This window comes from Rhineura floridana, chromosome 5 (genome assembly GCF_030035675.1).
Source record: "Rhineura floridana isolate rRhiFlo1 chromosome 5, rRhiFlo1.hap2, whole genome shotgun sequence".
NCBI classification, from domain to species: Eukaryota; Metazoa; Chordata; class Lepidosauria; order Squamata; family Rhineuridae; genus Rhineura; species Rhineura floridana.
The window spans coordinates 142,601,142-142,626,201 of record NC_084484.1 but is presented as its reverse complement, the minus strand read 5'-3'; the positions used below and the strand labels follow the sequence as shown (position 1 = coordinate 142,626,201).

The following is a 25,060-nucleotide window of genomic DNA, read 5'->3' as shown; positions in this document are numbered from 1 at the left end:
TGCACCACTGACCAGGAGAGGATAAGGCAAGTGGAGGCGGCTTCTTCGTGGTCTCGTTCTTCTGCTTGGAGAGAGTAGGTAGAAGAGGGAGCAGCTGCAGAACCAGGGGCTTCAAGGATCTGAATGGGCCCCCTGCTGGAGTTTGGGCTTTTGCAGTTGCCCAGTAATGACAACCTCTGATGCCAGATTGGGGGTGTACCCAATCTGACAAAAAGGAGAGGGAAAACTGGTGATCCATACAGAATGGTTCAGATTGGCATGTGGGAGGCTTGTGATACCTCTGGCAGGATAGGTACCCATGGGATTAGCCCGATCTGCATCCTTACAGAAAAACATGTAATAACTGCACCTGCCATGGTAAGAATTGCTGTTTGCCGGTAACTGTGGTATTGAGAGAGGATTATAATGAGGATGCTTTCTAGGGCAACATCAGTTGGGCACATTAGTGATTCTGTGCTGTGTGCCCAGAAAAAGGACTGTGTGTGCCTCCTAGTAGCAACTGCCTTTTTGTGCTAATACTTGGCTGGAAGCCCAAATTAACAGTAACCAGCATTTCTGAAAAGGTATTCTAACCCCATGAATCTATCTCTTGCTTATCCTCGATCACAGAAAGAACAGGAAAAACAGAGGAAGTTGGAGAAAGATCAACAGCTTTTATCAAAAGCAAAGGAGCATTACAGTAAGTTCCTGCTCAAGAAGAAAGGGCTGGAGCCCTGGAAAAGATTAATACAGCAAACTCAGGAAAATACAGTGGTAAGCACTGGAGTAACATGGGCATCTTGAGAAAACGGTTGGTTCCATGTCTTGAGGGCTAATCCTCAACCAGTCTCCTGCCCGCAGTGGGGAAGTGAGAGTTCATGCCATCAGGTCAAGGTTTCTGGACCAGTTCTAGCTTAGATTGACTTAGCAGGAGCCTGACTTGACCGGAAGGACCTGGTCCCCTTTCCCTGCCTCTTCTGACTTGCTGATGCACCCTAGATGTGCAGGTGGTGGGAAATCATCCTGCCATGCTGGATTTCATTTGAAGGATGAAAGGAACAGCTGGGGTGAAGCTTTAAAGGAGAAGGGAAGGCTAGAGCAACAACCATATAGAAATAACAATGCTATAGGTGACTTTCCTCATAGTATGGGTCCTGATTAATGAGATATTGTTTCTCACATAACTTTATGAAGTGTAATCTGTTTGTTTATTAGCTGCCTTTTGTCGGCTACATATGGAATGATTTAATCCAGTACTGTATTTTAGTGTCTACAGATATTTTACTTACTCCTTTATTACTCTTTGGTTTTCACATTGTGCTGTGACTTCAGAGTTCAGTGCATTCCTAATCATGTCTACTCAGTGGTGAATCCTATTAAATATGTTGGGGCTTAATCCCAGGTAAATGGGATTAGGATTGCAGCCTTAAACCATTTAACATCAGAGTTGGAAAGGATGTCAAAGGTCATCTAGTTCAACCCCCTGCTGGTGCAGGAAATCCGCTACTACAGAAGTGAATAAATAAATAGTGGCCATATGCTTTCACACACAAGCACATAGAATCGGTAGGATCGATGAATCCAATCAAGATCTGGACACATTCATGCTACAAGTAGTGAAGAAAACGTAATAATATTGGTAAACTACAAGGTAAACATGGAAAGAAGGAAATGATCAGTTTAAATGTTTGTTCTGGAAACACAATTATAACAGAGTATGAAATCATGGGTAGAAGTAATAAAAGTCAGTGGTGGTGGGAGCTTTTAACAATGAGCCAGAATAGTGTTGCAGCAGAGCTTCCATGGCTGCAGCTCCTCCGCAATCATTTGAGTAACCGTGTCTCTCTTGGTCTTTGTGCTCAGGTGGCACAAAGGCATCACTGCTTCAGTTTGCAAAGGAAGTGTCTGCTTGCCTGGCTTCATCATGTGCAAGAGATCCTTGCTGGGAAAGCAACTCAAGCTGGGGAGCTTTATTCCCATCTGTTGCTCAGAAGGTTCTTCAGGATCTGGATAAAGGTGAGCAAGAGAAAAGGTTATTTCTGAAACTGCTTTGGGTTCTGAACCTGCAGTCTCCGCCAAGAAATTCAAATGTAGGTCTTTAGGCTGAGGACAACCCTTGGGGAGCCAAGAACACATTGCATTCTTCCAGTACATTGTGTTGTAATGAACCAGGGCAAGATGGTAGGCCGGCCTGCACAATTCTCCCAAACCAGCACAGCTGTGATCATAAAATGGTGCTGCATTAATTCTTGGGCTGTGGCCATGAGGAGCCTAGGCAGAAATGGGTAGTGTGTGAAGGCATGGGCTGCTGAAGGCTTCAGGTGGCCCTTAGCTGGCCAAGCTATTGCTGTGGCATGGTGGTGGGGGTCACAAATGGTGGGAGGTTTAGGATTGACAATAGGAAGTACTACTTCACACAGTGCATAGGTAAACTATGGAATTCACTGTTAGATAGCTTTAAAAAAGGATTCATGGTGAATTAGGCTTATCAATGGCTGCTAGTAATGATGGTTAGATGCTTCCTCCTGGATCATGCCTCTCTGAATACCAGTCATTGGGAAACAAAAGTGGGAGAGGTCTATTGCCCTCATGTCCTCCTTGTGAGCTTCCCAGAGGCATCTGGTTGGCTGCTGTGGGAAACAGGATACTAGACTAGATAAAGCAGGGCTCTTCTTTTGTTCTTACACTCTATGCTTGCATTGTACCTGGGAGCTGCATTGGAACAAAATTCATGGCTGTCCCATCTTGACTCCCAGCGTGCAGGTCTGAGTTTGGAGCCACAGTGTTTTGCCCCTTCAACACATTTAGCAGGAAAAGGATTATACTCTTTTTCTTTAAAACAAATAAAAGCTGAACTCATAATGCTTAATTGTACATTCAATAGTGAATTATGTGCCTGCATAAAATAGTGGAATACAGGTGGCTCTGGCTATGGACTAAAACCTTTTGCTGTTCTTATCCTTGATTTGTTCTTTTATTTATTTCCGTGCATACACTATTTTCCTCAAATCTCTTGTCTCACTCCTCTGTTCATTTGCTTCTCCCCTTCTGTGTTGCTGAATGCCTGATTGCCTAAGATGCTAAAATGTATTTCCTCTTCCTCACCTTGGGTTTGTTGTATAGTATAAGAATTATGCATCTATTTTGGAAGAGAATGCAAAGAAGCTCCATGAAACTTCACTTAAGAAGAAGGTCTTCTGGGCTTGGTTTGATGTGCTCAATGAGGAAAAGAGTATATTCTGGAGAAAACAGAAGATTGCAGATCACTATAGTGACAGGTGAGATTATATAAATAGACCATAAGTTTCACTTGATGAGCATTTACTGCAGTAGATGTTTGCTCCTTTCCGATATATGTTGTCATCACCTTGCTTGTTGCAAACTAATGCAAAGCAGTTCTTGATTCTGATATTCTGTAGTCTCAGCATTTAGAAGTAGTGAGAGCCCCAGAACCCTTGTGGTGTCCAGGCATTTAGTCCACTAGGTCTTGACTCTTCCTCTGTTGTTTCGCTTCCTTTGAGACTGGGTGCACTGAATCTAAACTGATTATAATATAAATTATTATTAACTGAGGGTAAGACATATCCATTTGTCTACACAGTGAATGCACCCTCAAGAAAAGATTAACAGTCACAGTGCAGTTGCAATCAATGCTTTCATTATCATGTTACTTAACAGTACAAAAAAGAAAAATTATGAGCTGGGTTTTGTTTTTTTTTAAAAGAAAAAATATTTAAATTGAAAACAGTGCCAAGAGCAAAAAACAAGGACAGAGGAAGAAGCAATTTTATAGGATGGACAAATGCAATAATGGGCAGGAAAATGTTAGATGAAAGTTCTGCAGTGGATTGTAGGAACAGTAGAGATTCTGACTGAGGCAGAAATTTGTCAGTAGAGGTGGCAGAATGAAGCATGGAACACTAGAGGAGGGGCAAAAGCAGCTTTCCTTCTCCAGCTTCCCAGTTACGTGCTTAGGCCACTCTCTGCTGTTGCTCATTACTACTTGTTGCTCAGACCACATGCCCTACAAAGACAACTGAAATTCCTACCGTGCAATCCTACACATCTCTACTTGGTAACTTCAACTGGGTTTACTCCCAGGTGAGTGGATATAGGATTGCAGCCCACTGTATTTATTTATTTGATACATTTCTACCCCTCCTTTCATTGTTACCAGTCCCAAGGCTGGTTACAATAATATAAAAATATCAGATGAAAACATTGTTAAGCATTTTAATTCCAGTTATAGCAACAGGAGCAGATAAACTACCATAGGTTAAAGCAGTGGTTCTTAACCTTTTTTGGGTCACAGACCCCTTTGAGAATCTGATGAAAGCTATGGACTCCATAAATAAATAAATACAATTAATTTTGTTGCATTGGAAAATGGGGTGGGGTTTTTCTGCACCCACTTCAAAGACCTCATAATCCCAGTTAAAGTAACAATCATTAAACCATGTTCCAAATTCTCTTTAATACTGCAGAACAGCAACCTCCTTCCAACATAATGCTGACTAAGTTAAGAACCTTCAAATGTCTGAGTAAATAAGTGTGTAGGCATCAGCCATACCTCAGAGGAGAGGGCATTCCATAAGCAAGGCATCACTGCTGCATATGCATGACAGCATAATGTACTTCTCCCAGTAGCAGGACACCAAGGAGGGCCTCCACTGAAGATCGTAAAGCATAGGCAATCTGGTGCAGGGAGAGGTGGCCCCAAGTTGCTTAGGACATTATAAGTCGTTAGTATTAGCTTGAATTGGGCCCAGAAATGTGTGCATCCTAAAAATGTATTTAGAATACTGTAGATTGGGACTTGACAGCTGGTATAGCACAGTGGGGAGGAGAGCCTGGCTGGGAGTCTAGAGTCTGTGAGTTCAAATCCCTGCTTGTGTCTCCTGGGTGTCAAGGGCCAGCTAAAGATCACCCCACAGTGAGTGGCTCAGGGGTTACGTGCCCTGCCACCTGTGCAGCCATGGGCAAGCTGCATAGTTCCAAGGAGCCCAGTTGCCCCCCAGCTGGGGAAGACTAGCCTCAGAGGGAGGCAATGGTAAACCCCCTCTGAATACTGCTTACCATGAAAACGCTATTCATAGGGTAGCCATAAGTCGGGATTGACTTGAAGGCAGTGCATTTCCATTTCAGATTGGGACTCAGAGCCTTGCACAATCTTGGAAGGAAAAAACTGAGAGGATGAAACCACAACATGTGACCAAAGCATCACTGAAGTGCATTTTGGGTATAAACCCTTTAATGGTCAGCTCTTCTTTATTATAATTCGTTACACAGAGCAAAGCCTCTGAAAGAGTAGAACGGGGCTTGTTCTGTGTAAGTATTACAGATATGGAGAGTTTCCTTAAACAAAACCTTGATAAAATATGTTGAACATTTTTCAATAAAATATTTCTTGGCAACTGATGAGGTTGCCTCCACTTGGGTTTTTTTGGAGAGGCAACATTGACCCCCATATGTTCTTTACAAACTTGGAAGGCCATACAGATGTCGTTTTAGAGACTTCATTTTATTTTTTGTTAGAAAAAGTGGCCTGCCTAATCACTGATGGGAACACAATAAAGGTCTAACCTCTCCACGTAGGCAGGACAAATTAATTTACAGTTGTTTATTTGGGACAGAGTTCCATGTTACAAAGCAACAATGGGATTCCTCACCCTGTGGTTTTCTTCAGTGTTAAAAGGTGGAGGGGCTGCGGAAGAGGGGAGTGCAAGGAAGAAGTGGGGGCAGGGGAGAGGAACTTCCTTCCTGTCGATTCTCCTGTTCAAATCCCCTTCCCGTACCTTTTATCTCTATGTTCTGTGCCCCAGTTGGACTTTGAGACCAGAGGAAGCCTGGTTGAAGTGAAAAAAGTAGAGGGTGGGGGATGAGGCTTTGCAGGGGAGAATTGGCAAACTGTGAAAGGTAAGCTTCTCCCCCAACCTGTTAATCTACTCCTGCCTTTTCATTAACTGACTGCTGTGTGTTTGCGGTTAAAAGGTGTAGTTCTGCCCTAAGAAGAGGGAGCAGCATTGCTGGTAACATTTACTTATGAAGTCATAGTGAACTATGTAGTTTACATTACAGTCTTTTACAGCAGATGATGCTAGCACTTTGCCAGTCGGAAGTGTTGCTGTGCTATCATTATATTCTCTTCCCATTTGTTTTGTTCTGTGCATAGGCAGATGTTCCACTTGCTGGAACAGATCCACATGGGAGTAAGACAGAGGATGGGTTAGGTTTGGTTCTCTGGCTTTACGTGTTTCTTGAGTGCTTTGGAGTCCTGAGGGATAACTATGGTACCAAGCTGCTTGTCTGACCATAGTTTTTTTATTTTTAATTACTTCATCCCTTCCTCCAAATATGCCATTGCAGAATATCATAAAACACGTGTTGCCAGCACTCAATTCACATGGAAAAAATGGCTCTGAGGATACCTTCAGTACACCTACAGAAAGGCAGTTGTTTTTTCATAAATTACATAGTTGTTTTCATCTAAAAACCTTGTAGGTTAAACAGATGCTATCTGACCCTAAATAAGATTATCTGATCTTTACAGCTTTCTAGACCTTCACCCATTTGTCAGCTGAAACAGGCTGATAATTCAGCTCATTATCAAGGCCACAATCTTAAAAGCTGTTAGGGTTTTTTTTTGCACACAGCCGCTGAGGCGGTAGAAGACTTTTTGAACAGCCCACAGCAAGTGTCAAACGTCAACCTGACCTTGCTCTCCTATGGCACTTAAGGTCATGGATGGACTAAAGGCATTAAATTATACAACAAAATTAATGATATTTTGCTTGTATTTTGTCGTGACATAGTAGAGGGGAGCCGTTGTCATGTAGTGGTTAAAAGGCTGGGCTAGGACTGCAGTGACACAAGTTCAAATCTCCCACTCAGACTAACTTGCATCATGGGTTTGTTGTGAGGGTAAAACGGGTGGAGAGACCCTGTATGCCACCTTCAGCTCTTTAAAAGAAAAGCAGGATATAGATAAATAAATAGTGTTACACAGGAGCAAGCACGGCTGTGTAAGAGCCACTAGTCAGAGTTGTTGTAGGACCTGCAGGAAGAAAACTACTGCAGGGGTCCGAAACCATTAGTACCCTTCTTTCTAGTGCAACTTTTGTGTACTCCTGTGGTATGCTTCTGCTATGTGTGTGTATATATGTACATGCATATATGCATAGCACACTAAAGTCAGAAAGGAATTACTTTCACTTGCTTTCTACAGCAGTATCTGTATGGTCTATTGTAAAAAAAAAAAAACCCTCTGCATGTTGTGAATAACTCCATCAAACCCAATGAGGCTTATTTCTGAGTACATAAGAAGAGTGTGTTGGTCTAGTCCAGCATCCTGTTCTCACAGTGGCCAACCAGATGCCTGTGGGAAGCAGACCTGCATAGGATTGGGAATTCGCATCTGAGATAGTCATTGTCAAAATTGAAGCGGGACAGTCCTTAATGTTTCTGGCTCAGCTTATCACCAGCTCTGCCAACAGCCACTGCAGGTACGTGGCATCTGACAGCTGAGAGAATCCAGCCCTCAAAAGAAAAAAAAGGTTCTCCTTAAATCAGGTGTAGGCAACCTTTGGCCCTCCAGATGTTGCTGCACTACAAATCCCATCATCATTGGCCATGTTTGCTGGGGCTGATGGAAGCTTTAGTTCAACAATATCTGAGGACCAAAGCTTCCTCGTACTTGTCTTAAATGATGCTGTCAGAGGGGTGCAGATCTGACTTTGAGGGCACCAAATTCCATAACCATTAAACTGAAACATAATGAGCAGCAAAGGCTCTTCTCTTTATGGTCATTTCTGGATCATATTCCACAGCAGTTGTCTGTGGGTTGAAACCAGCAAACCATCTACCCCATTCATGCAGGGACTTCATTTGTGCAATGTAATTTCCCTTCCCTCTCTTCTCCCCACATGTGCTCCACATGATTGGAGGACCCCTAGAACAAAATTGATGGGTGCACAGGGAGAGGAAATTCCATTGCTCTACTGGAAGTCCTTACGCAAATGGGATGACTTTGTTGGATACAACTTAAAACATTTCAAACTGTTTATATACTGGATGTTTGTAAAGAACGTGAGAATAAATCAACACAAAAGGAGATAAATTTGTTACATAATCATGCCTGTTTCTAATTCTGATACCTTGGGTTTATTTTTTCCCACCCTCATAATTTTTGCTACAGGAGGATAATGCTGGCTACACTCAGAGCCTGGAGGCGATTCCCAGCATTGATGAAAGAGGAAAGGGAGAAGGAAGAAAGGATAAAACAGCTCAGGAAGAGGGTAGCTGAAATTCTGCCAGACTTCCAAATATGCCAAATGGATTCCAGGCCAGAGAGCAGGTGGAACTGGGAGAAAAAGGAGTTCACATAAATCATTTTCTGTTTGAGAGAATCTGTAGAGACATTCCCACAAATAGTAGAGCTCTTTGCCTGTCTCTATCACAGTGTGGCATAATCTTTGTCCCCAAGACTTTGTCCTACTGAACTTCTGCTACATTTTTTGCTAAGTATAAAAACGTAGCAATCAAATCTATACAGATCAGAGCTTCCATTTTCCATATACATCCTATCTATTATTTTTTTGTCTGCTTCACTTTGGTGGGAACCCATGTGAACATACAGTATCTGCTCCCCTTGCTGAAACACCAGCGTGAAATGTCTTCCTTCTGGTTCTGTCTCAAACTGCTACAATATGAGTGTGTATATAACTAGAACAAACAATAAGTAAGTGAATAATATTAATAAGCAAGACAATTTGCATCTCCCCATAGGATCTCCCTCCCTCTCTCAAGCCAAATGATGGGAATACTCACTGCCCCTCAGTGAGATAGGATTGTGTCATCGTGAAGTGACTCCCATGTGGCTGTGTAAGTGTAAAGGGAGCCTATGTAAGGTGGACTGACACATCAGCTTAAGTGGGGAGAATGGTGTTTTATGGATGCAGTTTTAATGGTGGCTGTTTGGGTGAGAGATGTTGGCTCTTGTGTTCATCAGCTCTTGAGGCACAAAAGTTCCTTGAAGACTTGTGTACATAATGGGCAAAAGGATTTTGGAGGGTTGTGCATGATTATTCTGTTCAAACTTCTGCTGGTCTGTTGCTGATATTGGGAAAATCCTGTATATTTGCTGGAAAGTTTCTATTAAAGTGCCACCAGTTATCAAACCAACTTATGCTGATAATCAATTGAAGAATGCCTGCCAGTGGTCTTTTAGGAGTGATCTATGTTAGGTTCAAACATAAATCAAATACCCTTTTCAGTCCAACTTTGCCAAAGATTTAGCAATTAACCATGTAACCATTAAGTCTCTGGGATTAGTCAGGTACTCAGAGTTATGAAGCTGACATACGATCTATTACTTGTGATTGTCTGCCTGCAAGGAGAAGGCCTGGGCAAAGTTCAAAAACTGGCATAAGAACACAAGGCAAGCATCTTGTTCTCACAGTGGCCAGCCAGATGCCCATAGGAACCCTGCAAGCAGGACCTGAGTGGAAGAGCACTCTTCCTTCCTGTACTTTCCAGCAACTGGTATTCAGAAGCATACTGCCTCTGACCATATAGGCAGAGCATAACCTCCTGGCTAGTAGCCATTGATATAGCCTTATCCTTCATGAATTTGTCTGATCCTCTTTTAAAGCCATCCAAGTTGGTGGCCATCACTGCCTTGGGTGGGAGCTTAGTTCCATAGTTTTAACTATGCATTATGTGAAGAAGTACTTTCTTTTGTCTGGCCTAAATCTTCAAACATTCAGCTTCATTAGATGTCCATGAGTTCTGGTATTATGAGGAAGGTAAAACTTTTCTCTATCCAATTTTTCCACGCCATGCATAATTTTATACACTTCTATTACATCACCTCTTTACCCGTCTTTTATCTAAACTAAAAAGCCCCAGATGCTGCAACCTTTCCTCATAGGGAAATCGCTTCATCATCCCCTTGATCACTTGATTGCCTTTTCCTGAACCTTTTCCAGTTCTACAATATCCTTTTTGAGGTGAGGCGACCAGAACATAGTATGCCAAATGTGGCTGCACCATAGATTTGTATAACATCATTTTGATATTGGCAGTTTTATCTTTAATACCATTTCCTAATGATCCAGGATGGAATCAGCCTTTTTCAAAGCTGCAACACACTGGACTGGCATCTTCCTCAAGCTGTCCACTACAAGCCCAAGGTCTCATTCCTGGTCAGTGTCCATCAGTTGACACTCCATGAGCGTATATGTGAAATTAAGATTTTTTGTTTTGATCTGTATGACTTTTCACTTATTTACTTCAAATTGCATTTGCCATTTAACCACCCATTCACTCAGTTTGGAGAGATCCTTTTGGAGCTCTTCACAATCCCATTTTGTATTAACAACCCTGAACAATTTAGTATCAGCAAAAATGACCACCTCACTGCTCTCCCCTAACTTGAGATTGTATATGAACAAGTTAAAAAGCATAGGTCCCAATACCAAACCTTGGGGGACTCCACTTTCTACTTCCTTCACTGGGAAAACTGTCCATTCATTCCTACTCTCTGCTTTCTGTTTCCTAGCCAGTCCTTGATCCACAAGATGACCTCTCTTATTCCAATGTCTGCTAAGCTTACTGAGGACTCTTTGGTGAGGTACATTGACAAAAGCTTTTTGAAAGTCCAAATATACTATGTCCATTGGATCACCTCTATCTGTTGACACTCTTAAAAACTCCAGTACTGGTTCTGCTTTAGCAAAGCTTGTTCTTCTATATGCTTGTTTTTTTACCTTTAATAATGCTTTTCACCAGTTTCCCCAAGACAGACATTAAGCTAACCAGCCTGTAAGTTTCCTTTTAAAAGTTTGGTTTACATTGGCCATTTTCCAGTCCTGAGGTATGGAAGTGGATATGAGTGACAAGTTATGTATTTTTGTTAGAAGATCAGCAATTTCACATTTGAGTTCTTTGAGAACTCTTGGGTGGGTGCCATCTGGAGCCAGTGATTTGTCAGTTTTTATTTTGTCTATTAAGTCTAGAACTTCATATCTCATTGCCATTACTTGCCTCAGTTCCTCAGACCTCTTTCCTGCAAAAGTTAGTTCAGGCACAGAGATCTGCCCTATATCCTCTACAGCGAAGATAGATGCAAAGAATTCATTTAGCTTCTCTGCAATCTCCTTCTCCTGCTTTAGCACACCTTTGCCTTGCTTGTCATCCAAAGCTAGAGGTGATGGCAGACTTACTTGTTTAAACCATTGTCTGCCTTCTTCTGTCCCTAGGTAGCTCTCTCAGTTGCAGGCTTTTTCAGCTTACAAAGTTGGGCTGTCAAAACACTCTAAGGCTAATAACCTCCCTCTGAAGATGTAATGTGGAATCTTAGAATGTACATTCTATCAGCTCAGCCAAGCAAGGCATCAGATTTCACAGCTTAATACCACACATTAAAAAAACCCATTGTATAGTATATAAATGAATCCAGTAATAGTTAATCTTAATAGACAAGTAGGGGCAACCCTTGCAATAATATACCACTTAAGATTATAACTGATTTGTAGTGCTAAGGTGCTCATTGGTCACAAAAGCAATAAACACAATAATTACTAACTAGCCCTTCTCTGGTCTCAGCTACTAATATGGATTAGCACCCCTTTTTGCATCTTTAAATGGATGGTTGACAATAGTGGTACTTTTTACCTTTAACTGATCTCATGAATTGTGACTAAGGAGGTGGTTAAAGGAATAAGGAGCAAAAAAAAAATCCCTCAGACGAGTATTTGTTAATATTCTCTACCACTCTCCAAACATTGCAAGAAAATAAGACTGGAGAAGAGAGTGTATCTAATCTATTTTGCTTCCTGCAGAAAGTTGCTACTAGCTTGCTATTTTCAGTTGACTCAGAAGGCCCTTCAGGCCTTGGAAAACCATTTGAAAGGCTTAAATTGCAGCTCACAGGCATAATAGCTTTGGTTTATTACTCAGACCAAATTTTTACAGAGAGTAGTATGCTTCTGTAATTTTGTGTACAATTACTTAACACAGTTTTAAAACAAGATTTTATTTAACCTTGGTATTCACTCATCTCAAATGCTGGGCTCAGAACAAAACAATGTCTCAACAGTGCTTAATGCAATTTGCACATATTTTTTTTCACAATTTTCTAAATATTTGGGGCAGGGAAAATTAAAGCAACAAGGAATTCTCCTGTATTTCCTTAAAGTTTTCAGTTTTCAACAAGTCTATGAAACATGAGCTGCTGAGAAGGTAAATGGCTAAGTTTCTTAAAGAATCCAAGTCCTATGTTGTACAGTAGAGCTTGGCAGAGGAGTAAAGGCTTCCAGGAAAAGATATCACTTAAAATATGATAGAAAAAAGTCCATAATTGCACCATCCTGCCCTGCAGAGGCAAAATACATTCAATATCGACATTAAAAGTCACAGAATATGTGATAAGACACTAGACAACAAGGCAGTTATTACTTGTTCTAGAGAAAACACTCACAGCAAATTATTTTTAAGACACTTGAAAGCAATCTACTTGGAAAGGAAAAGCACCATTAAAAACAATGAGGCTGAAATGCCACTGGCCCACAGGGAAGAATCATTTTTACTTAAGCCAATCAAGAGGTGAAGTAAATAGCTAGACATCTTGTTACAGTCTTTTGAAACCTCTAGCAAGTGTCTGAAGAGTGCAAATCCATGACTGGGAAGAGGCAGCAGATTTAATCCTCATACTGTGCTCCCAGTAGCATCTTCATATTACATGGATTTCACTTTGACATCATGACAGCAACCCAGGAAGTCTGATCCTTAAGAATTCATTGGTGTCTAATAAATTGTGCAATACAGAAGAGGTTATTTTTAAAAAAGAATTCTATTACTGAAGGTTAAGCTTTTTAAAATTCCAGAATTACAGTGGAAACACTATCCATGTTACACTGGAGCCATAAAGGAGAAAAGCTATAAATTGCTAGGTTTACGTGGTTTCATCCAACACTAGATTCTGCATTTCTAAACCCAAATATATGTCTAATTCTGGGCAATTCATCCTTCCACTATAGTCCTTTGCAACCCAATGCTGTTCAGGAGATCTCCCTTAACCCTCCAGGAAGGCTTTTTAGGAAGGCACAGAAAGGAGGAAAGATTGAGCAGGTGAAAGGAAGCTTGTACAACCAACCATTGGCTATATAGCCCAACTGAGTTTTATTAAATACCTTTTACATCATCCCTCCTGCTCAAGAGTAAAGAGTCTCTGACCTTTCTGTCTACTGATGAAAGAAGCTGTATGTTGGACTCATACCCCATGGCTCTTCTGCCAACATGAATGCCCACAAGATCAGCCTTAAAACTATATCTATGTGGGGGGAAAAGATTACAAAGCAATTCTTCAGTATAAAAAGGCTTAGCATTATCTTCCACTATGTGCTGCAATGCAGAAGAGCATTTAAGAAATCTAAAGATCTGAGTGAGACTATTTGTAGTCATAGTGATCTGTCTTTCCAGTTCCTTCATATAAATGTGCTTTGTTTCCAAACATTCATGAGGTAATCCTTTCAATATTCCTAAAAAAGCTAAAAGTATAATCAACCATTGGCTTTAGATGCAATCCACAGACTATAGTTTTTCTCTTCAATTTCCTGTTCCGCCACATCTATCCGCCACATCTGTCCACCACAATGCAAACAAGAGTTCTTGATATCTTCCTCAGGTTGTTCAAAGGCTAGCTGAAACATGGCGGTAAGTGCTTATTATATGGGACTCATATAATATATACCCTCCAATTATTCTGAGGGTAACCAATGTTGTGCCCTCCAGATGTTGCTAGACTACAACTCCCAACACCCCGAGTCAGCATGGCCAATGATCAGTCAGGGTCTCAAGGATGATGCGAGTTGTAGTCCAACATCTGGAGGGCACCACGCCGGGTATCCCTGAATTATTCTATTAGAGCTCTGCACATTTTGTTGTCTGGGACACATATTTTACAATTGTCACACTAGGTGCTCAGAGGATTATTATATTGATACAGCAAGACTACAGACTTGATTTCCTGGTAGCCTATCTCACTGGCTAAAACAGAAAACAGGGAATGCTAATTTAAACTCCTTAAATGTGTTCCTGCTGCACACTTCCTACATACCATTAGTACAGAGAAAAAGAGTGAGAGAATGATCATTATGGTTTACAGATGCTTTTCTATGTGCTGGGCAGAGACTGAGGATTGGAGGACTTCTAACACTGGTGTGCTAAAACAGAATGAAGGCAAAACACAAACATGTTTCAATTAAATGGTGTGCTTATTTTGTTGTCAAGGTGTCATGTTGCTTGTTCAAATAAACCAATCAATGTTAACTGCTTTGTCAATTTGAATGAAACAAACCAATTTTAAGCAAAAGCTCCCACCTGTGCGGGAAAGGGGAGGGGCAGTATGTAGACTTGTTCACATCATGATAAACTATGGTTTAGTGCATCATCCAAACACAGCCAGGATTTCTAATTATATACCACTCTGCCTTTTCAGTCAATGATGTGACTAATGAGAATATTTCAAACTTTCTAGAGCATGTACATTTATTTGATGAGGTGAAGCTATATGGAGAACTAAGCAACTAGCAAATTCTAATTCCTACATTCCCTCAAATTCCTAGTTTGCATTGTGCATGTAACCCTCCTGCCTCAGCTTGAGTTTATATCATCTTGACATGTGCGCTACCTCTTATGTGTTGGTAGCATATCAAATTGCATGAGTGGAGGTGCAAAGCCTTACTTCAGCAGTAAGCCATGCAACCATTACAAATAATTATCTAGGCCAGCCTTCTCAACCTAGTGCCCTCCAGATGTTTTGCACTACAACTCCCAATAGCCCCAACCAATAACTAACATCTGAAGAGCATCAGGTTGTGGACTGGCCTACATGTAAGGTATACCTACCCTCCTCTCCAGATGAAAGAAGTGGATGTAAATGCAAAAGCAACCATTTTCTACATCTATGGCTATCAGTTATCCCAACAGAAGGGGGCTCCTTGGCCTTTAGAGCCCAAATGCACTGTGATCCTATATAAATTGCACTTAAATCTGTATAACCTGATTGTCTACATGACTTGTATGACAGTTATAAAACAAGAATCCTACGTTTAAACTGACACCCCTAAACAAATTAATAAACAGTTTAAAAGTGTGATCCATATCCCATACAAGACAGTGACAAGTGCTGTCAATTTCCTTTCATTATTAAGTATTGCTAAGGATTTTTCATGTTTTTATACATTTTTGGATCCAAGTGTTTTAAGAGTTTGTTTTCAGCCATTGTGGATTTCATTTTTAATATTTCTGAATGAAGAGGGTGGGGAATACACATTCATTAATGTTAACCCATTTTTCTGAAGGTGAGGTAACAAATGAGAGTACCACATACAGAACCATCCTGCCGTCCATCAGCCCCACAACTCCAAAGAAAACGTTTCACAAAGGCACCTAGAACCACTGAAGCAAAGATGGGGGGAAATGGGAAAGTTAACATTTGATGTCTGCTTTTTCATTATCATTATTGCATGGGGATGGAAGTGCAGAGGTTCTCTTTTTAATACCATCCACGACTATCACCATTGACAAACCCAGAATTAAACTCGAGTCCAATAATTGCCAACTGACTTGCCTGTGGAACATTAAGATTATGTCACGCTAGCACCTTCAGGTTTTCAAACCTTTTGTATTCAGACCCCTTCTAAACATATACTACCTCTTGAGCCTAGCAGCCATATCTTTGGCAGGCAAATGTGTAAATTCCTTGTAAACAGTTATGTATACAGGCTCCTGGTATGTGCATATACAATTATGGTCTGAGCCACTAATCCAAAACTGGCATTAGAACCCATTTGATTTCTGTGTCAGGTGCAAAAGAAGGAAGGGGATGCTCCATTTCTCCTTCGTTCGCTAAACCCACTCGCTGGCTGCCAGCAATGCCTTCTCACCTGTGGCTTTAAATAAGAGGCTGGCATACATAGTCACGCTTGTATTCAAGTCTTTCCTGCCCATCATTTGCAAAAGCGCACGTGAGCAAATGTTCCTGTTTGCAATATGGCTTCAGAGCTCCCCAAGGTTCCAGCAGGTGACAGCTTTCTGTCCCTAATGCCTTACAGTGTTGATGATCGGCCTATGAGTTAACTAAATATGATTGATAAAGCCACTTTCATACAATGTCTTCGGTAGAGTGCTGCAGAGCGGGTAACTGCGAGGTCAAGAACTGGATCCAATTGTGTAGGAAGCCCCGATTGTATTGGCCTGTGTCGACCACCATGCCCCATAACAGCCTCCGCCCAGTGTTCTCCCTCAAAGCCATCCGGGCTTCCCTTTCGGTCACGTTGTAGCTGATGTTCAAGAGTTGGATGAAAAGGATGTAGCCCATACCAGAGGTTACAATGGTACAGTACCAAACACAGGTGAACGACAGGGCAGAACTAGAAGTGGGGAACACAAAGCAAGGAAACTGTTTAATGTGGGCATAACTGTATTACTGTAGGGCTACACAGAAAAAGGAAGAGCGACATACTCTTCTGATAGTAAATAGCAGTAATTTATAGTGCCTTCCCATCTTGGGTATTGTATCATAACAAATTGCTCCTATCTCCTGTCTTCCCCTTCAAAAGCCTTCTATCATCAGACCATTGCAAAGGCTATTTTTCAAACCACCCATCACCTAGACTTACAATACGATAATAAGCATGGGGTTTTGGTGTTGAGCAATTAGAGCTCAAGAGCCAGCTGCCTACACTACGCTTCTGATCCAGAACCACGTACAGGCACTGCCTGTGGCAATGTAGTTGTCTGAAGTAGCTACAGCCAGCCAGAAACCGATCTCTCACATCTTGGGTTCTGCAAACTTAGCATCCTTCAGGCATACTATGTGAACATCCCGAAAGCATGGGTAGTCAAAATGGTGCGCTCCAGTCGTTGTGAGCTACATCTCTCATCAGCCCCTGCTAGCATTACCAATGATGGGAATTGTAGTCCACAACATCTGGAGGGCACCATGTTGTCTACCCCTGCTGTAAAAGCCACGCTTTGTCCTTAACACAACCACAAGTCACAGTGCTAAGGTTCTTGCCAAGAGAATCTGTATAGCTACATTGATAAAAGCCATACCAGTTGGAAAGCCAAATTCTCCATTTGAGATCTGAGTGGACAATAAATCCTGTATGAAGATGTATTTTACTTATTTTCCCCTAGTTCAAGGCTACACCCACACTATACATTTAAAGCACTATGATACCACTTTCAACAGTCATGACATTCCTCAAAGAATCCTGGGGACTAGTTAATTAAGGTTGCTGAGAGTTGTTAGGAGATTCCTATTCCCTTCACAGAGCTACAATTCCCAGAGTTCCCTTGGAAGAGGGATTGCTTGTTTAACCCCTCTGGGAATTGTAGCTCTGTAAAAAGGGGTCTCCTAACAACTCTCAGCAACCTTAACTACAGTTCCCAGGATTCTTTGGGGAAAGTCATTACTGTGAAAGTGATATCATAGTGCTTTAAACGTATATGCCATGGATGTGGGCCAAATAAGAACGCTTGTGAGAATTCTATTCTTGATTATACTTCGTGAAATTGCACAAACTGTATCCTGGTAATCCCAAACAGCAAATAAATCCACAGTATAATTTCTACCAAAGAACATTTAATTTCATCCAACTGCATAAGTGTTAGATCGGGGGGGGGCGCATCCAGCTGGCAGACGTTTAGCAGCTGAATCCCACTTGCTCCCAATTCTTCCTTTTCAATTTGGCCCCATGGATTTACCTATTCCGCTCCTGATATAATACGATGTCAGGCAATGGGACAGGAGGCCAAGCTGTGCCACGGAGAGGCTTGGAGGGCCTAATTAGTCCCATGGGCCAGAGGTACTCCACTGTTGTGTTAAAAACAATGAGATGGGAAGAAGAGGACTGAAATAATTTCCCCCATAGATATAACCCCAAATACATAGAACAGAATGAGCTTTCAAACGGGAGGGCTGGACTGAGAGGAACCAAAGATCACAGACAGACAGACTGCAAGCAATGCAAGCCAATATGAAGGCATGATCTGTTTCACTGGAGGTAGGAGGAAGGAAAGACGACAACAGTGATGGTTGTCAAGGGGCAATGAGGGAGTGGGCACCGGGAATCATTAGGATTCAAGCATGGAAAGACAGGAGGACAACATCAAAACACTCAGCGTGCATCATCCTGCAAAATAAAGATATTTCTGTGTTTATAGTATAAATTCACCATGCAAAAGAACAAAACAAAACAAAAACAAACAAGCAAGAACCCAGGACTTGACCTTTGCTTCAACCACAACATTCTCATAAGTTTATCTGGGCAAGTCACAAGCACATGATAGCATGGTTCAGTCTACCAATCTATGAAAACAGCACAAGGCCTTCCAAAGAAAAGTGTTATACATTACTGAGCATCCCTGCACGAACTTGGGACAAGGCAGCAGAAGGAAGGCAGACTAAACTATTGCCTGTCTGATAAGAGGGCCACGTCAGTATTTCTTTAACCTGCTGCAGAGCATTTTTCTCACCTGTAGTCTCCATAGACACCCGGACAGTAGAACAATGCCTTGATGGTAGCTTTCCCCCTACAGATGGTGTCCAGAGTCAGAGAAATCCCGTACACTGAAGTGAGCAGAAAAAGGGAGAGCACGAGGACAAAGGCTCGGTGGTTCTGTTCCCCAACACAGCTGTTAATCCTCCAAGAGACAAAGAGAAAAACTTTTTTTTAATGATAAAGTGGTTTAAGGCAAACAAAGTGCCAGATTCAGAAATGCCCTAAATGAAATATTTAGTCTCATCCTTTTTTATCATCAAACTGGCAGGTTTCTAACCTCGGTTTGCAGGTGAAGCACAAGCCATAGTTTGCTAGATTGGACAATATGGCAACTATGGTTTGCCTCAAACCAGGAAAGGAGAGAGGGAAGCACTGCAAGCGAGGGGAGATGGGAGGGGAAGGAAGGAGGTCAACAGCTGGAGACACCTTGAAGGCTCATTTCCTAGGAATCAAACCATGGTTTGGCGTTATGTCTGAACCAACCTAATAAAGCAGCATTCATATAAACTAAGTTTTCAAGAGATGTTTATGTAAATATAGCCCAGATACCATATTCCTCACTGCTTAAGAGCAGCCCCTGGAAGACTACCGAATCCTATACTGTTGCAGTAGAAATAGGCCAGGTCACTCAGAGACCAGTACTGTAGATATTCTGCATCCCAACAAGTTTAACACACCAAGTGAGAGGTTTAGTACTTATATTCAGTACCTTGAAGGCCTGAGCTTTCACAGTTTAACAAGTTTCTGGCTCTCGTATTTACAAACAGTTTGGAAAAACAAAGGCTATTTACTACCTCTTCTTCCACCTACCTCAAAATAACCTGAGCTGCTCTTCTCCCATTCCCCTTTGCCAATTTTTGGAGGAAAAACATCCCAATTGTTTGATAACCCAAATATTGGAAGCAAACATCAACTATAAAAAAAACAGCCGAAAGTGAAGTGTGCAAGTTTCTACTTGACTACAGAATTTTGATTTCACCATCATCACCTCACAGAATACATTTACCCCAAAATGAAACCATTAATGCATCAAATTTACAACTGTTGATGGCATAACAGATTATAAAGTGCTTTGGGGAGATTTATGGCACTCCCCCAACTTCTCTGGTTTTAGAAGAACAGAACAAATACTGAATGCAAGAAACATAAAATATTAGACATGGAGCCCAATTCATGTCACAGAACTCACTATCCATTGGATCAATTAAGCATACTGACAAGAGCCCAAGCAAAGTAGAAAGGCATTTTGGGGTTGGGTGGGAGGAGAATCACAGCTCATTGGTAACACAGATGTCAGAAACAAATGTGAAAGCCAACCTGAAACTCCAAGGAACATACCAGACACAGTGATGATCCAGTCTCTTCACACACCTGCCACATATCCGGCAGTGCCCAGCTCGGGCTGGCCTAACCAAGCGACATTTGGTGCACCAGTCCTCCATGACCCCACCTGGCCCCTCTTCCAACTTTCTGGAATAGCCCTCAGTGTAACTGTTCATAGCAATGTCAGATACTGCTGCTTTGTAAAGCCCATTGGAGCTCTCCAGGCCATTCCTGTTTGATATGTTGTTATTGTTGAAGCTGCTGCCTTGGCAAAGTGCTTTGTCACTGCTCATTTGGCAGAGAAGGTAGCCGGGGTCTCTCTTGGCTCGAGACAGGGCCACAAGCATGAAGATTAAGCCACAGGTGAGAAGAATCACCTGGCTGTGCTCCACATGGCCCCGGGGAACCACTTCCTGGAGGAACACATAGTACATGTAACCTAGGGAGAACAGCCCTAGACTTAAGAAGAAGAGAGTTTGTCCCTTTTTCCTGTGTGTGAGGTAGTAATACCACAACACCAGTACAGGAAGTGATATCAGGATGACAAGAGCCAAGAGGAAGTGCAAAGCTGCTACATGGAGGAAGACAGGCAGCAGGATAATTGGTGGAAGGAGGCTGATATCGATCTTTACAGCCCCCCTAAGCCACGGGAGGCGAAAGCGGTCCGTGAAGGTGTCTGCAATTCTTTCTAGAATTCCTGGGGGCAAAGATCTGCAAGTCAGCCACCTGTTAGGGAAAAGCACAGAGTTCTGCTCATGTAAGACTGAAGAGACCAAGAAATACACATTTGTAATGGTTTTTGTCATTCTCTCAGTCACTTTATGTCAGATCTCACTAAGTTCAGCTGGTTGGGGCTGCTTCACATTTTGCAAGACACAAGATGTTTCTAATGACATAGAAATACATGGGTGGGTGAACACAAATTTTACAATAGTGTACACACTGTTCCAAACTCATGTTTATCTTCCCTCATATACATTATTATTTTAATGTGTACATGGTCCAGGGTACATGTTAAAAATGATCTGTGAAACGGCCATAATTCTTCTGTTTCTACTTATAAATTTGGACAACACTGCGTGGGATTGAATCTCATCATGTTGTCTTAACGCTGATACTTTTGAAACTGATGAGAATACCACTTCATGGGTAGATCCTGATTCTGTGAATCAGCCCTCAACTTGCTCAGATCTTGCCTGATCTGCCAAATTATCTAGCAAAGAAACTCTCTGTAGAATAGGGATGGGAAACCTTTGGCCCTCCAGGTGTTGTTGGAGACAAACTCCCATCAGCCCCAGCCAGGACAGCCAATAGTCAGGGATGATGGGAGTTATAGTCCAACAACATCTGGAGGGCCACAGACTTTCGCCCCGCTACAGAAAGACAAGAATTTACAAGCTAATGAATTCATCCACCACTTTTAGCACACTGAATCAGGAAGGAAGCAAGGCTCAAGTTTAACAGCTCAGTGAAGTGTGTCAGGGTTTCTTTAGTTGCTGGTACTCTTAGATAGAGATACCAAAGCACAATATCTGCTTGGTTCCCATCAAGGCTAGTGAGATTCCACGCAACAGGAATCCATCTGTACTGGAATACCAACAGCAAAACCACTGTGAGAGCAAATGGCCGGACCTCCTCTGCACAACAGTGCAGACCTACTAGGGAATGCCACAACATATGGGCAGCACTATAATAATCAGTTCTAGAGGTATCATGAAGATTATTTAGAAAGAGAACAAGAGCTTGGGGATAGATAATTTAAAGAATGAATAATACTCATTTTATTAAAGTAGGCCAGGGAACCAACACAGGACATCAAGATTCAAGATTCTTCTACTCTTTGGTGTCATTCCCCACTGCAGCAAATTATGCCTAAAAATCCATCTCATCAAACATAATGGCTATTATTTTATAAGTACATTTGCAAACATATGCTGTCCATTAAATTTCTGCCACCATGGCTTCCTTTCAGGGTGCTTCTGGAGAGACATTCCACACTGGACATGCTTTCTGTCTCTGCAGTCCACACCACAGCCTCATTGCGCCTGCCTCATTGTCATCAGAGACGATCATTGTGCTAGCAGAAGACATACAACCCATAATAGTAGCAAGAACTATACTGGTATGGCATTGTCCTCTACTAGGTCACAGCTGTATAGAAACAGAGTTTACTTACTCTGCTACTACAACACTTTGCAATGGATATATAAGCAATCTTTTGTGGATTATACAGCTGGCCCCTTAAGGCAGGGATGAGGAACCTGTAGCTTTTCAAAGGTTGCTAGATTCCTAACTCTCATTGGTCCCAGCCAGCATGGAAAATGGTCAAGGATGATTGGGAATAGTAACCAACATCTGGAGAGTCACAAGTTCTCCATGCCTGCCTTAAGGCCACTTCCCATGTTCTCTTTTCTATAGACATGGCAATATTTATGACCAGGAAATCATACACACTCATATTGCAGGGAAGCCCTACAAGTGCACCATTATGCAAATATGGCCAGCCAATTACCACTTGGGCAGCTATAAAGAAGTACAACGAAGGCAACACTTGTATGACTTTCTTTCATTGCGCATGCGTACCTGAAGGGAAGCCACACCAGAGAAAGGTAGCACAACAACCTTTACTCTCCAACAGATCGTGGAAGGTTTTTGAGCCTTCTTACTTTTATTAGAATCTATCACCCAGCCTTAACCTTTGCTGACTTCAAACCCTTCCAATTTCCCAATGTTATGCCATTTTGTCCTTACAGGCCTTTAAGAATTTCATGGGATGCAGAAATTCACCACGTGACTTTTCCATCTCTGGGCGGGGGCAGGGAGGAAACAATTCTGCAGAATTTGTCCCTCTCAGGGCTGCTGAAGGCATCAGAGCCCTGACAATTTAAAGAAAAAGATGGAACCCAAAGCAACAGAGGCAGCCATCTGATCACACAGAAATTCACCCAGTGATTACCAGAATCGCCACAGGTGCAGGACAGTAAAAGCTATATTGGCAAGAAAAGTTCTGAAATCACAACCTGAATGCAGCCTTTTAAGCCAGAACTCTGAAAGACCGAGAGAGCCGCTAAAGGCCACCCCGAATGCCAGGGCATAGGATCCCACTCAAACGCACCAGTTGGAGGAAAGTTTCAGAGAGCCCCGCCTCCGTACCTTTCACAGCACTCGTCGAGGTCCTCGCACTCACAGAGACACGCCGCCAGGTGGCTCCTCTCCCCCTTCCGATCCAAGTACTCGCAACAACAGAGGGTATCCTCCATCTCCGGGCTTCCAGCTTTCTTCCTCCCACGTTTCATGGTGTTTCTGTTTCCTCCTCTGGTGGCAGCAGCAGTAGCCCAGGTCCTGATCGGAAGAGGAGAGAGAGAGAGCGATGGGGCGGAGGAGGGGAGGAACCACCTTTGGAGCACACAAGGAAATGGAAGACGACTCTCTTGGGAACTTTAATTAAGGTGGGCTGCCCAAAGAGGATCTTTTGGGCATAGCATGCAACCACAAATAATCCTTAAGCCCGAGGGACAGGCGCAAAGAGAAAGAAAGGAGAGACACGTTACGATTACCGTTCTAACTCCGCCTAACACCTGTACCCGGGCAGCAGATCCGAGCGAGATTCTCCCCACGCGCGGCCCCTTTTCTGCTCTACCAGAGCACAACGCTTGCAGCCTCCCACCCACCGATGTCTCCTCACCCCAGTCCCGCCGACGTGCACTCAGGACCTCTTCTCACATTATAACTTCCCGGCTATAAAGATGGATAAAGGAATGACGGGAGAAAGCTCCCAAGCCAAACGCGCTCCTCCTTCGGCAATGATGATTGGTTGAATTCTCAGCAAGCTCCACCTTGTCTTTCTTTCTTCGGCCCCCGCTCTGCTTCTCGCATTTCTCCCCTGAGCGTCCTCGCTGCGACCCGAAGCTTCCGGCTTCCTTGGAATGCCGGCCTCTTCCTCTCCTTCTGTGACGTCACGGAGCCCTGCCTGCGGGTGGAACCGAAGAGAGGCTTATGCGCTTGTTGTTAGCGCAAGTTCTGTGTTTTCAGGAGAGCTGTACCTTCAGCGAGTGGCATTTTAGGAAGTAGTCCGGCGGAAAATACGTGCAAACTTTCAAGAAATTGCAGAAGAAATTACTTTTTTTGAGGCAATAGTCAGACTATCATAAGAACAAACTAAATATTGCAACGCCCAGCTCCATGCTAAGCGAGGTTTTTCCACCACCGGTTGTCCGCCTGTCTTTAATAAATGCGAGCATTCTGGACAGCGCAAGCTACCCTCCTGTGGGGTCTGAGGGGTCATACTCCAACCAAATATGGCGTGAGCCTTTGACACTGAAGCATCACCCCTGTATCACTAACAGCCAATGTATATAGAAATGGAGGAACCGAGTGTGTGCACCCACAGCAAGCTTTAGAACACCCCAATTTGACACACCTCCAGGAGTTCTTCCTCTACAAGATGGCATAAAATCACATCCAGCCCAAATCTTGGTTTGGGCATAAAACACTGCAAAGTATGGTGACGCCATGCCAATATTAGTCCATGCATATAAGATTAATAAAAGAATTGGGGGCATGCACCTCACCCTAAGCTTTGGGTTACCTGAAATCATGCACTCCTAGAGAGGTCATCTCCAAGGTGGCATTGAATCGCATCCATACCAGTGTATGGTTTGGGTGCAAGATACTGTGAAACATATAGGATGACCCCAAGCTTATTGTGGGGTGCACAACCCCAGTTCGTTATTCATTACTACCCACATAGGCTATCACTGACATGGGGAGTGCTGTGCTTGATCATGCCTTGTGCTTATACAAAATGTTGGGACAGATGTGATGCTTTGTTAGAAGATTACAACAATAATATCAACAAGGCTAGTTCTGCGCGTATTGGAGGTGTTAGCTATGATGGGTGTGCTACTTATAACAGACACAGATGACACTATTACATGTCTGAATGTTTAAACATTTGAAAAATTAATTTACAAAAAAGGGGGGTTAAATTTACCTCACAGAAGGCACCTGGTTGGCCACTGTGAGAACAGGATGCTGGACTAGATGGGCCACTGGCCTGATCCAGCAGGCTCTTCTTATGTTCTTATGACATATTACAAAGTCAATTTACTACCACTTTTCAGCCATTTCAAAGAAAAACTGGGGAGGGGGGAAAGGGTTTGCACTGAGCTGGACAGTGCAACTTTTAG

The 25,060-nt window shown here is 42.5% G+C and overlaps 2 protein-coding genes across 12 annotated transcripts in view; one reads left to right on the top strand and one right to left on the bottom strand.

The window, feature by feature from the left end:
- Positions 1-14,272, top strand: part of CCDC191 (coiled-coil domain containing 191) — a 41,264-nt gene extending 26,992 nt beyond the window's left edge. For 2 of the 4 annotated variants that reach the window (XM_061628348.1, XM_061628350.1), the window contains exons 14-17: positions 610-753; positions 1,843-1,995; positions 3,103-3,257; positions 8,174-14,272. In XM_061628348.1, the coding sequence (XP_061484332.1) occupies positions 610-753; positions 1,843-1,995; positions 3,103-3,257; positions 8,174-8,363 (642 nt within the window). In that variant the 3' untranslated portion in view covers positions 8,364-14,272. Of the gene's footprint in view, positions 1-609; positions 754-1,842; positions 1,996-3,102; positions 3,258-5,124; positions 5,236-8,173 lie in introns of all 4 variants that reach the window. The other 2 variants (XR_009762874.1, XM_061628349.1) reach the window with 2 other exon arrangements.
- ZDHHC23 (zinc finger DHHC-type palmitoyltransferase 23) lies at positions 674-23,833 on the bottom strand. 8 transcript variants are annotated; one of them, XR_009762876.1, is made up of 6 exons: positions 23,595-23,832; positions 23,025-23,213; positions 19,887-20,597; positions 18,523-18,690; positions 3,085-3,218; positions 674-1,985 (listed from the first exon to the last, which is right to left on the bottom strand). XR_009762876.1 is itself a non-coding variant. In XM_061628358.1 (5 exons), coding segments are annotated over exons 1-5 (1,077 nt in total). In that variant the 5' UTR covers positions 23,597-23,832; the 3' UTR covers positions 677-1,978. The 8 variants fall into 8 exon arrangements, 7 of the variants coding, with proteins under 7 accessions (XP_061484342.1, XP_061484338.1, XP_061484341.1 ...); XM_061628358.1 differs by lacking the exon at positions 3,085-3,218 and having other exon boundaries at positions 677-1,985; XM_061628354.1 differs by lacking the exons at positions 674-1,985; positions 3,085-3,218 and adding an exon at positions 11,998-13,309 and having other exon boundaries at positions 23,595-23,833.
- Between the last annotated feature and the right edge of the window lie 1,227 nt (positions 23,834-25,060).

Excerpts from the sequence above, each read along its gene's own strand:
- ZDHHC23 (XM_061628351.1), bottom strand. Across the intron at positions 20,598-23,024 it reads CTCGACGAGTGCTGTGAAAG|GTGGCTGACTTGCAGATCTT; the intron begins GTACGGAGGCGG and ends TTTCCCTAACAG. Across the intron at positions 16,413-18,522 it reads GGTGTCTATGGAGACTACAG|TTCTGCCCTGTCGTTCACCT; the intron begins GTGAGAAAAATG and ends CCCCACTTCTAG.